Source organism: Hyperoodon ampullatus, assembly GCF_949752795.1.
Source record: "Hyperoodon ampullatus genome assembly, chromosome: X".
Taxonomy (NCBI): Eukaryota; Metazoa; Chordata; class Mammalia; order Artiodactyla; family Ziphiidae; genus Hyperoodon; species Hyperoodon ampullatus.
Genome location: NC_136913.1, coordinates 30,224,889 through 30,238,714, shown reverse-complemented (window position 1 = coordinate 30,238,714; position 13,826 = coordinate 30,224,889). Strand labels below are relative to the sequence as shown.

The following is a 13,826-nucleotide window of genomic DNA, read 5'->3' as shown; positions in this document are numbered from 1 at the left end:
CCTGAGAAGTTAAGACCATAAACCTCCTAAAGCATCTGATGCCCCCAGCAATGCTTACATTATTCATAGTCTACTTTAACATCACGTCTCCTATGACATCTATTAACTCTCCTGTAAGTATTACTCTACTGTGTATACTCCCATTAAATTTTTATCAGACTCCTTAGTATTTCTAGGTGTATGAACAATGCTATGCACTAACATGGATCCCTAACCCCCAAATTCTATGGTTCCTGGAGAATAGGTACATACCACTATTTCTTATGCAATGTTGTAGTTCAACCACTGAAGATACTATATATAGTAAAATATATATATATATATATATATATGGATTTGCTTGAGTCTTTGCTCTTCTTTATTTTAAACCAGAATTCTAATCACTTAAATAATTTGTAATTACTTTGCCTTTATAATTATTAGGATCAGTATGCTAAGGAATAATATTAAGGTATATCTGTACATTTATAACCTTGTATTCTGAAAAACTCCTTCACCACTTAACCCATTTTCTTGGAATAATTCTCATTACTCATTTCAGGGCTGGAGTTCTCTGTGGTAACTGCTAAGCAAACTGATGTTATTTTCTAGTAATATGTGCCAGAATTGACTCCAATTGGTGTAAATTAGGTTATATTAACATGCATTATACAAATTGTTTTGCATGGAAATTTTACAGGCCCTGTGGTATAAGTTAATTATTTTCTTCTTCTCTTATTTACGATAATCTGACAATGACTGAATTTTAAATTAGAATAATTTGACCAGTAGCTAATTTTTGCTGGATCTGGTAGAAAGAAATGAATGAATTTATTGTTTTTGTCTCTGCACACTACCGATTTGACCCACTCCTGTAACTGGCTCAGAAGTGTGTAAGTCAAATACAGACATACTTTTAAATACAACTTGATCAAAAATGTCCTTACTCATTTTAGAAAATATATAAATATTTTATATTAATTTAAAGTTTAAAAAACAGTCTCTGTAGGAAGCTATTAAGTATGTATCAGACAAAATGCAAGGCCAGTCGAGACATTTAGCTTCCCTTTCCTAGATACATAGCTTCCCTGAAATTTAACTGAAATATGGCATAGAATTTCTGAGTAAAGATCACTTTTAAGGAATATTGTCCACATTCAACTTTCTCATTATGCCTTATCGCTGCCATAGTTGGCTTTTTTTTTTAATAAAGGCTAACATCTTTGGTCAGCTTTGAGTGTAAATACAAAGATAAAAGAATATAAATTTCACATATTGGATATAAATAGATACTTCCTACTGAAAATTATATCTGAAACAGCTATTCATTATCACTGATTCAAAAGGATAATTTATTTTTATTAATAAGCCCAATAGGAGATAAATAAGTTATTTCATTTTTGATAACTTTTGATAAGTAAAAAAATCAATTTATTGTCATTTTGAAAGAGGCTACATTGTAATAATGTTTTGAGAGAGTTTCAAATTGCATTTTCTTGGAAGGTGAGTTGTTCTTTGCAGTAACTTGCAGAGCATGCTGACTTATAATGCTGTCCTCCCGACAGAAAATCCAATCTGATTTGACAAGTCATGAGATCAGTTTAGAAGAAATGAAGAAACATTACCAGGGAAAGGAAGCTGCCCAAAGGGTACTATCCCAAATTGAAGTGACGCAGGTATGTATTATTCCATTAATTAAGGAGCTTGTTTTAGTTGGATATTAAAATATAGTCTATATTAGATAACTTGCTTATTAGCAAATTGGAATTAAGGGCATTAGTTGAAAACTACAAATAATATATAAATGATACAGACTATTTTGAATTGTACATTTTAAGGATAAAATAGGTTAATAAATTGTCGTTTATTTAGTATCACATTAAGAACAATTACTAAATTCTTCTCCCAAATGCATGTATTCTTTGTGCTGGGCAAATGAAAAAAGGGTTTCTTCAGTTTGTTTTTATTTTTATTCTTGTATATCTTCCAGAATTAAGGAAAATATATTAACAAGAATATGACTGGTTATTATTTGGAAGGCAAAATTAAATTGGTGCTTTTTCTTTACAGAAAAAATTGCAAGATGTTTCCATGAAGTTTCGATTATTCCAGAAGCCAGCCAATTTTGAGCAGCGTCTACAGGAAAGTAAGATGATTTTAGATGAAGTGAAGATGCACTTGCCTGCATTGGAAACAAAGAGTGTTGAACAGGAAGTAGTACAGTCACAGCTAAATCATTGTGTGGTATGTATTTCAGATGGCAAATATGCAGCTACCCCTTGACTTTCCTTATTGGAATAAGGAACAATATTTGCTATAAGAACAAAAACAATATTTGGTATAAGAACAATATTTGGTATAAGAAAAAAGGTGTATTGAGAGACAAGAACTGTTACTGAAGTAGTAGCCACTTAATACCTCTTCTGAAAATGTCTTCTTTGAGTCTATAATTTTTCAAGGACTGTGCAGAATATAAAGGAAATTGCCTTTGTTTAATTCTTATGGAACTTTGAAAATATTTTTAAATGGAAATCCTGGAAAGAAATATGTTAGTCTGGAAACAGCAACAACAGCAGTATCTGCAGTAATAAAAACAATTCTAGAAATGAGTGCCAAGGAAGCTAAGTGATCCACACAAGTCACCTTTAATTCTCAAGGCCAAAGATTAAATGAGAGAATTTAAAGACAAGCAAGTGAAAGGCAAAAGCAAAATTCCAATCCAGGCACGCTTACTCCAAACCCTAGTATCTTTCCATTAAATATCAGGGCTGGATATGCAGTGAAATTCTGCCAGACCACAAAGACAGAATAAAGAGGCACCGACTATTAGCCTGTAGTGTATATCTTCACTACGGGGATTTCGAGCAGTGTTCTTTGTTCCACTTATTGAAAATTCACCAAGTCAGATGACTCTTCTGATAACGTAAAGCTGAATTATGAGGGCATCTACTAGAGTAATATAAGTATTATTATAAATGTGTGTGTACTATGGAGTATCAGGGTAGAAATTCACATAAAATAAAAACACTGAGTGCTATTAACATTAATGGGAAAAAAGTTTATTTAGTACTTTGTGTTTAAGTATTGTTCCTGCTTCTACTCCATGACATAAATGAGAAAGAAACCCTTGGGTACATTTCAGTCATATCATTATGAATGGGAAAATATCATTCTTTTAAACAAAAATTTTCTTTGTGAAAAATTATGGAGTAATTTTTATTCAGTAACATAGCTTAATAACACAGGCTGCATTTCAATGGCATCATTATTATAAATATTCTCACCCCCAAAAGAAATTTTGAATATCATTTTATATATTAGCTGGTATTAGATAAGTAACATTAGGAATACATGGGAGCATATTTCCTCTTACGTTTAAAAAAAATTGAAAGCAAAATGACCCACATACATTATCATCATAGCTAAGTATATTCACAAAGGGAGAGAGGTTCATTCTTTTCTAGGAACAGGTCTCTAATGTTACCTCATAAAACTTGTCTGCTAGTAAATATGAACTGAAAAAAAACAAAAACAAAAAACACCCTACCTGCACCCAGGTGTTACTATGCCCTGACTCAGTACAGAGGAAACAGATCAAAATATTTACTCAATCTAGTTCTGGTTCTGGTTTAAATGTCAGGACCAATTCAAGTCGTTCTTCCATAAGGATATATTTTCTTTACAACTTTTGTAATTTTTCATTACTTAAGATGCTCTCTTACATATACTATAATCATGGCATTTGCTTTCAAGTAATTTTTGTTCTGTTAAAAAATGTCTTACAGGGACTTCCCTGGCGGTCCAGTGGTTAAGACTCCATGCTTCCAATGCAGGGGGCACGGGTTCTATCCCTGGTCGGGGAACTAAGATCCCATATGCTACATGGCGCGGCCTTAAAAAAAAAAAAGTCTTACAAACATGAACACAAACAAATATAAAGACTATTTTCCTTTCTTAATGATAAATATTTTATCTGTCTATTGAATGATATGATGTAAATGGCTATTTAGTACTTTGAGTGAGCTTTCCTCATAAAGGTAAATAATTGACATTAAAAAAATTTAAATAGTAAGTCATTTGGAAGTGTCTCTGATTCCAAAATTCAAGAATTCAGTCCCAGTGTGCTAATTAATGATTTAAATGTTTCTGAATACCCAGATATGTTTATAATTCCTAAGATAGAAGTAAATGAATTAAAAAATCATATGGAAAGTTCAGAAAGAACTCACAATTATTAATAAAGGAATAATAACATCAGGCAATCATCAAAGAAGGGATTAAGGTGGAAATATTTATGTATGTAGCCTTAATGAATAGGATAATTGCTTAGCATTTACAAAATGCTTTGTTTTAAACACTGATTTTCAACTGAAAAGAAAAAAACAAACCTAATTTCTTTCCTGACTCCCAAATAACAGCAATTACCTACTAGCAGCTTTATTTCTTAGTACCAATAAAATAAATATTTGTTGTTCAGACTCACCACTGAAAAAATTAATGCAGCAATGTATAAGTAAACTATTACATATGCATGTATACATATAGACATATACATATGTACATGTATGCATGCATACATAAATACATACATTCAAATGCACATATTTTTCCAAGTAAAATAACTACAAGGAAAAGCTATGACATTTGTTTCATGAGGATTTGTTATGGCAGTATACTACTGTGAATCAATATATGTGTTTTTTATAGTTGTGATGTACATGTGAGTTTTACATAATATTTTCTATCAGTCTATAGTTAATTAATCAGCCCCATTAAGAAAATAAATTTGTATAATTAATTAACATTTAAAATTACCCTCCCTCCTTATATATGATTTAATATATATTGAAATTATGGTCTGGAAATTTAGATGTTTTATCCCGACTGTAATGTAGCACCATGAGAACAACACTGAACATGTCTGCCTTGGCCACCGCTGATTCTCTAGTGACTCAAATACTGTCTGGTATAAGCAGGCACTCAACAAATACCTGGGGAATGAGTAAATGAATTTTTCCAAACTCACAGCTAGAATTATATAATTGTAACATTTAAAAAGTTGGGTTGGCCAAAAAGTTTGTTTGGTTTTTACTGTAAGATGGCTCCACTAGCACTTAGTTGTGTTTAACTTCATTCAAAACAATTTTGTTAGCTTGTATTGTGACACCTGTCATATCAGCATGCATCTAAAAAAAAACACATCAAGATTGGTGAATTTTTGTGTAGCCATTTTAATATTGAAGATGGGAGAAAAAAAGCAACGTTTTCAGCATCTTATGCTTTATTATTTCAAGAAAGGTAAAAACGCAAAAAAAAATTATTCAGTGTATGGAGAAGGTGCTGTGGCTGATCAAACACGTCAAAAGTGGTTTGCCAGGCTCCCTGACTTCAGACTATACTACAAAGCTACAGTAATCAAGACAGTGTGGTACTGGCACAAAAACAGAAAGATAGATCAATGGAACAGGATAGAAAGTCCAGAGATAAACCCACGCACATATGGTCAACTTATCTTTGATAAAGGAGGCAGGAATGTACAGTGAAGAAAGGACAGCCTCTTCAATAAGTGGTGCTGGGAAAACTGGACAGGGACATGTAAAAGTATGAGATTAGATCATTCCCTATCACCATACACAAAAATAAGCTCAAAATGGATTAAAGACCTAAATGTAAGGCCAGAAACTATCAAACTCTTAGAGGAAAACATATGCAGAACACTCTATGACATAAATCACAGCAAGATCCTTTTTGACCCACCTCCTAGAGAAATGGAAATAAAAACAAAAATAAACAAATGGGACCTCATGAAACTTCAAAGCTTTTGCACAGCAAAGGAAACCATAAACAAGACCAAAAGACAACCCTCAGAATGGGAGAAAATATTTGCAAATGAATCAATGGACAAAGGATTAATCTCCAAAATATACAAGCAGCTCATGCAGCTCAATATCAAAAGAGCAAACAACCCAATCCAAAAATAGGCAGAAGACCTAAATAGACATTTCTCCAAAGAAGATATACATATTGCAAACAAACAGATGAAAGAATGCTCAACATCATTAATCATTAGAGAAATGCAAATCAAAACTACAGTGAGATATCATCTCACACCAGTCAGAATGGCCATCATTAAAAAATCTACAAACAATAAATGCTGGAGTGGATGTGGAGAAAAGGGAACACTCTTGCACTGTTGGTGGGAATGTAAATTGATACAGCCACTATGGGGAACAGTATGGAGGTTCCTTAAAAATAGAACTACCATACGACCCAGCAATCCCACTACTGGGCATATACCCTGGGAAAACCATAATTCAAAAAGAGACATGTACCAAAATGTTCATTGCAGCTCTATTCACGACAGCCCGGAGATGGAAACAACCTAAGTGTCCATCAACAGATGAATGGATAAAGAAGATGTGGCACATATATACAATGGAATATTACTCAGCCATAAAAAGAAACGAAATTGAGTTATTTGTAGTGAGGTGGATAGACCTAGAGTCTGTCCTACAGAGTGAAGTAAGTCATAAAGAGGAAAGCAAATATCATATGCTAACACATATATATGGAATCTAAAAAAAAAAAAAAGTTGGTCATGAAGGACCTAGGGGCAAGACAGGAATAAAGATGCAGACCTACTAGAGAATGGACTGGATAATATGGGGAGGGGAAGGGGTAAGCTGGGACAAAGTGAGAGAGTGGCATGGACATATATACACTACCAAACGTGAAATAGATAGCTAGTGGGAAGCAACCGCATAGCACAGGGAGATCAGCTCGGTGCTTTGTGACCACCTAGAGGGGTGGGATAGGGAGGTTGGGAGGGAGGGAGATGCAAGAGGGAAGAGATATGGGGATATATGTATATGTATAACTGATTCACTTTGTTATAAAGCAGAAACTAACACACCATTGTAAAGCAATTATACTCCAATAAAGATGTTAAAAAAAAAAAAAACGTGGTTTGCGAAGTTTCGTGCTGGAGATTTCTCACTGGATGACGCTCCAGGGTTGGGTAGACCAGTTGATGTTGATAGCGATCGAGACATTTTTTGAGAACTATCAATGTTATACCACACAGGAGATAGCCAACATACTCAAAATATCCAAATCAAGCATTGAACATCATTTGCACCAGCTTGGTTATGTGAATTGCTTTGGTGTTTGGGTTCCACATAAGTTAAGTGAAAAAATACTTCTTGACCGTATTTCCACATGCGATTCTCTACTTAAATGTAATGAAAACGTTCTGTTTTGAAAACAAATTGTGACGGGTGATGGAAAGTGGATACTGTACAACAGTGTGGAACGGAAGAGATCGTGGGCCAAGTGAAATGAACCACCACCAACCACGCCAAAGGCCGGTCTTCATCCAAAGAAGGTGATGTTCTGTATATGATGGGATTGGAAGGGAGTCCTGTATTACGAGCTTTTTCTGGAAAACCAAATGATTAATTCCATCAAGTACTGCTCCCAATTAGACCAACTGAAAGCAGCACTTGACAAAAAGAGTCCAGAATTAGTCAACAGAAAATGCATAATCTTCCATCAGGATAACGCAAGACCGCATGTTTCTTTGATGACCAGGAAAAAACTGTTACAGCTTGGCTGGGAAGTTCTGATTCATCTGCTGTATTCACCAGACATTGCACCTTCAGATTTCCATTTATTTCAGTCTTTACAAAATTCTCTTAATAGAAAACATTTCAATTCCCTGGAAGACCATAAAAGCCACCTGGAACAGTTCTTTGCTCAAAAAGATACGACATTTTGCGAAGGTGGAATTATGAAGCTGCCTGAAAAATGGCAGAAGGTAGTGGAACAAAGCAATGAATGTGTTGTTCAATAAAGTTCTTGGTGAAAATGAAAAATGTGTCTTTCATTTTTACTTTAAAAACTGAAAGAACCTTTTGACCAACCCTATAGAAATCATATAACTTTTAGAAATGATCTTTATAAACTTGGAATGAAGAATTAAATATATGTGTTATGTACCCTTACTTTGGTAAGTATAACTATGCAATATGCATGTCTTTATGTGTACATATAATTAAAAATAGAAGCGTTAAATCAACAGAAAATGCAAAAGCTAGATATTGACCACAGCTGCAAAATGCTACTCCATTAAAACTGTAACCATAGAATAGCATTTCAGATGATCTCTACCCGTTTCTTTTTATGTATAATAGTATGAACTAGACACTATTGCTTATTATTCTGTTTTGTTTTATGTTTTAACTTAGAACTTGTATAAAAGTCTGAGTGAAGTGAAGTCTGAAGTGGAAATGGTGATCAAAACTGGACGTCAGATTGTACAGAAGAAGCAGACGGAAAACCCTAAAGAGCTTGATGAAAGAGTAACGGCTTTGAAATTGCATTATAATGAGCTGGGAGCAAAGGTGTGTGCATGCTGAAACCATAAGCACTGGCTACTTCCCACTTTCCTTATATATTGTAAAGTAAGAGTCAGTAATTATGCACAATTAATGTCTTAGGAAGGCTAAATCATTTACTCCCTACAGATAGATAGATACATGGATACATAGATACGTACATATATACATACATAGAGAGCTAGATAAATTCCAATTTGCAGTTCTTAAGTAATTAATCAGCGAGGGTCTTCTTTTCAGTCTACATTAAAAAATATGTACAGCTCAGAGAGATTTTTATTGGTCCATCAGATAATTCTAAAAGGGTTTCTTTGTTCTAAACTTGCCCCTTCTTTTCATTGTCTATATTTACTTGTGATGACTCAAAGCCTGGTAATTTTATAAACTAATATACTTACTTATATTTAGGACTTATATTTAGGTACAGTGGAGTTGATACATTCTACATAGAAAGAGCTTTACTGAGACCAGTGGGGAGAAAAGAGTCTGTTTTTACGGCTCAGGTTCCCAACTTTATTGAATATAACAACATCAATGAGAAAATTGTCACTTCATCTTAGACACAAATGTAAATGTTGCCCATATTTGAGAAGTAGCCATGCAGAGTCAGAATTCTAATGTTGCACCCTGAAAGTATATTGAAGGTTATGTCTTGAAGCTATAAATTGCAAATTACTTATCACTGAAAGTGAGTTTTAGATTCAAATGAAAATCTGAAAATCACCATTCATATTAGTTGATAGTCTTTATTTTTATATTTTAAAAACCTTCTAATTTAAAGTTTTGAGGGGCTTCACTGGTGGCGCAGTTGTTGAGAGTTCGCCTGCCGATTCAGGGGACACGGGTTCGTGCCCCGGTCTGGGAAGATCCCATGTGCAGCTGAGCGGCTAGGCCCGTGAGCCATGGCCGCTGAGCCTGCACGTCCGGAGCCTGTGCTCCGCAACGGGAGAGGCCACAAGGGTGAGAGGCCCGCGTACCGCAAAAAAAAAAAAATTTTGAAAGAGAATTAGCTGTTTCAAATATAAATTATTGTCTGGGCCTTTTCTTTGCCTTGAAGAATTTGCACAAAATCTTTGCCTTTGCAAGAGTAAATTTAACATAAAGTAATGTAGAATAAATCACTTTGAATTTAAAACAATAAAAATGACATTAGAAGACTATTAGTGTTCTGAGTTGATTATTATTAAGGAGTGAATGATTCTTACAATGATGTGAAGACGTATTTATCCCTGAAAATGTATATTTGGAAGTGTATGTTTATTTAACCATTTGGCACTGAGTAATATCATTAAAGCAAAATGAACGATTACTAAGAAATCATACTTAGCTTTAAAAGCATGACAGAACACAGCAAAAATGTGGGGCAGGCATTTATTTTTGAAATAAAGATTTAGAAACAGTGATAAAGGGAATATGTACAAATATCATATTATAAAATGGTAGAAGTCATGTATTCCTTTTCTGAGAAAAAAATGTTCGTATTTAAATCTTCCAAGCACCTTCAACAATAGTGGTTTTGTTTTATGGAAACAGAGGATATGTTAATGTATTATTCTTTTTTTATAAATATACAAACCCTTCTATTTTAATGGTCTTCAGAATTTAAATCATTTTACTTGCCTCAGTTCAATATATGTTACTTTTTTGTATTAGTCAGCTTAGGCTGCCATAACAAAATACCATAGACTTTTTTTTTTTTTTTTGCAGTACACGGCCTCTCACTGTTGTGGCCTCTCCCATTGCGGAGCACAGGCTCCGGATGCTCAGGCTCAGCGGCCATGGCTCACGGGCCCAGCCGCTCCGTGGCTTGTGGGATCTTCCCAGACCGGGGCACAAACCCGTGTCCCCTGCATCGGCAGGCAGACTCTCAACCACTGCGCCACCAGGGAAGCCCCTACCATAGACTTTTTTTTTTTTTTTTTTTTTTTTTTTTTGCAGTATGTGGGCCTCTCACTGCTGTGGCCCCTCCCGTTGCGGAGCACAGGCTCTGGACTGCAGGCTCATCGGCCATGGCCCACGGGCCCAGCCTCTCCGTGGCACGTGGGATCTTCCCAGACTGGGGCATGAACCCGTGTCCCCTGCATTGGCAGGCGGACTCCCAACCACTGCGCCACCAGGGAAGCCCCATAGACTTTTTTACCATACTTTTTATTCAACCAACCAACTCACACAAGATGTAGGCACATCAGGAAAAGTGGTGGAGAAACACAAATTTGTTCCTTCTCTGTGTGAGAACATGGAACAGTTTGACTTTGAGGGTCTTAGTTTTAAACACTGAGAACTGGAACACAGGATCAAGTCATGATTTCTCTATTATTGAGAGTGAAAATTTTGTTATGGTATCAAATTTTGTTGCCCCCTTTGGGTAATAAATGTATATTTAAGGAGGAAGCGACCTATTCTTTGTGTTGTTTTTGTGCAAAAGTGAGACACTTTAAAGTTGCAATGACAATAAAATTGGCTATTCTAAATATTTTATAAATATTTTTGCCTTTGGAGAGAAATAGTATTCTTTCCCCATTTTGATTCCTTACCAGCAAGGGCAAGCCTCATTTGTAAATGTTCTTGCCCATCTCTTTGACAGATGACTGAAGGGTTTCTAAAAGAAACGTGTCATATCTTCAGTTTGATTTATATCATTCTATTTATTTTAAAAATTTGTCCATAATTTATTTTTTATTTATATTAGAGAAAATAATAATAGCTTTTCTTTCTACCTGATGCAGGACACTATCTTTTGGAGAAACGATCTCATCTTCCCTAGACTGTTCTTATTCACTATTAATATTCAGAATTTTTCTAAAATATTTTTAAAAAGTAAGAAAAAGATTATTTTAAAATGACAAAAATATGAAATTTCCAGTTAAGTAGCTAAAATTAAACTTGAATTTAAAAAGTAAACCAAACTACATTTTATTATCATTCTTTCCAGGTAACAGAAAGAAAGCAACAGTTGGAGAAATGCTTGAAATTGTCCCGTAAGATGCGAAAGGAAATGAATGCCTTGACAGAGTGGCTGGCAGCTACAGATATGGAATTGACAAAGAGATCATCAGTTGAAGGAATGCCTAGTAATTTGGATTCTGAAGTTGCCTGGGGAAAGGTAAAACCTATATCACTGAAGGTTATTTTTAACATACATGAAAACATACAGCAATATGATTTTTCAAGGAACTATTAGTGTACAACAATAATAGATTCATAAATATTATTGTGCTTCATTCTCCCGTTCCTCAAAAATTCATCAGTAGTTTAACTGTATATTTCAAGATTACAATAGAGCCAGTGGGAAGCTTTAGCAAGTGTCTCTCCAAAGCTTGTTTAGAATTAGGTAGGTTATGAATAAAAATATATTCATAAAAATATATACATCCATTAAAATATATACATCAATCCTTAAAAATATATACATCATTAGTCAGAAAGTCAGTCCAAAGATGAGATTCTATGTTCCCTAGCTTGCCTAAGAGAGACTATTCAGGTGGACCCCACAGCCACGAGGAAGGCAAAGATGTGGAGACTGCAGACAGTTGGGCAGGACAGACTCGCAAGATTAGCAGATTGTTGATGTCTCAACAATAGAAAAAATCTCATGGGGTCTGTATGACCACTATCATTTCCATCACCAAATGACACGGGATTTCCTTTAATCCTCAGCTGGTAGATTCTTGCTGTTTCTCTAAAATCCAATCAGACATCATTGTTCTCTACAGTTCAAGGTCAAGGCACTAATAGCTTAATATTTTTTTTCAGTTGATATATTACTGCATTACTTATAAGTGTGTTGATATAAAGTAAATAGTTGATATTAATAATGCGTTTTCACCTTAAACTTTGCCAAGCCTTTGGGCACTTAGAAAAAAATAAATCATAGCACGCTCTGCCCCCTCATTTTTTAAAATTAACAAACGTGCCTGCGTTAACTAGATGTTTAAGAGATCTGTGCTTTATTTTGAATTCAAGAAGCCTATCTAGATTATCCAAATTTGGGAAATTTTAATTGCATTATGTAAAAACTTAGTCATACAGTGAGATCAAAACTGAAAACTGATTTTCTTTATGTAGATTCAGATGACAAGTAGATGTAAAAATTTGTTACATACAATTTTTGTCAAATAAACAGTAGGGAATAAATGTCTTTTTCTTCCCTTTCAGAATAGATTTGTTGTTAGAGATAAGATACTTACTTGCAGTTATTAGTTCAGGATCGTATATATTGTGAGATTATTAGAGTAGTGAGTGTACCGAGGGTACAGGTTAGAAGTTACATTGGCCTTTTATTTCCCCTTATCACCCAAACAAACATCATATTTCTATGTGATAATTGAGTTGAGATCAATGACAATCATGTATTTAGGTGCAGGCTGGGCTGCTATAAGAAATAAGCCAAAATTCCATTTGCCAGATCTTAATCACATGATCATATCTAGCCTTCAGGGAGGGTGGCGAAAGATGGTCTCTATCTGGCTGGGTAGCCAGTGTGTCCTGCTGAAATGATGAGTAGGTCTTATACTAATATGAAGAAAGAGAGAATGCATTCTCGGGGACAGAAAGCAGTTTTGGCCAGAGCAGTATCAACTTTTCCTTTTCCATCCTAAGATAAAGACAGAGAAAGTCCTGAATGATCTATCTCTCTCTATATATATGACCTACTGATGGCAGTTTCAACCATAAGTACTCATAAATAAAAAAGCCCAGAAAATATTTATGATCTATTAAAGTATAAAATATGGTAAAACATCCATGGGACATGTAGAGGATTCATGAAAATGATCCAGGCTTCATTCTGTCATCCTTCCCTTAATGCTAGGGACAATATATTTGGTTGTTCATATCCAGTTTAATGGATATGTTAGTTTACTAGGGCGGCCTAACAAAATACCATAGACTGAGAGGCTTAATTAAACAACAGAAGTTTATTTTCTCACATTTCTGGAGGCTGGAAGTCTGAGGTCAAGGCTTTGGCAGGGTTGTTTTTTTCTGAGGACTCTCTCCATGTCTTGTAAATAGCTGTCTTCAGATGGTCTTCCCTCTGTACATGCATGTCTCCCAATTTCTCTTATAAGGAAACCAGTCATATTGGATTAGGGTCTACCCTAATGACCTTTTTTTTTTAACTTAATTACCTCTTTAAATGCCCTATCTGCAAATAGGGTCACATTCTGAGGTACTGGGGTTAGGTACTGGGGTTAGGACTTCATCATATGAATATTTAGGGGACACAGTTCATCCCATATTAGTAGAGTAGCTTTCTAAATATAATGAGGAATGAACTCAAAATTCCTGAGTCTCCATAAGGTCATTGAATATGTCACCTAAGGAGATATGTTTGCTTTAGCCTCACCATAAAATCATTAAAATATCATAAGATAAAGAACTTGGCAAGGTTTCTAGATAATCCTTGTCATATTAGAAAGCTTGAGTGTTCTGGAGATGGCTCAGCTTATTGAG

At 34.8% G+C, this 13,826-nt stretch overlaps 1 protein-coding gene across 3 annotated transcripts in view; it reads left to right on the top strand.

Annotated features, from left to right (window-relative positions):
- The window catches only part of DMD (dystrophin), a gene marked incomplete at both ends in the record, with an annotated part of 2,093,893 nt that overhangs the window by 827,247 nt on the left and 1,252,820 nt on the right, over window positions 1–13,826 (top strand). For all 3 annotated transcript variants that reach the window (XM_079728248.1, XM_079728247.1, XM_079728246.1), the window contains 4 exons: window positions 1,545–1,655; window positions 2,050–2,223; window positions 8,226–8,381; window positions 11,308–11,478. In XM_079728248.1, the coding sequence (XP_079584374.1) occupies window positions 1,545–1,655; window positions 2,050–2,223; window positions 8,226–8,381; window positions 11,308–11,478 (612 nt within the window). The remainder of the gene's footprint in view (window positions 1–1,544; window positions 1,656–2,049; window positions 2,224–8,225; window positions 8,382–11,307; window positions 11,479–13,826) is intronic.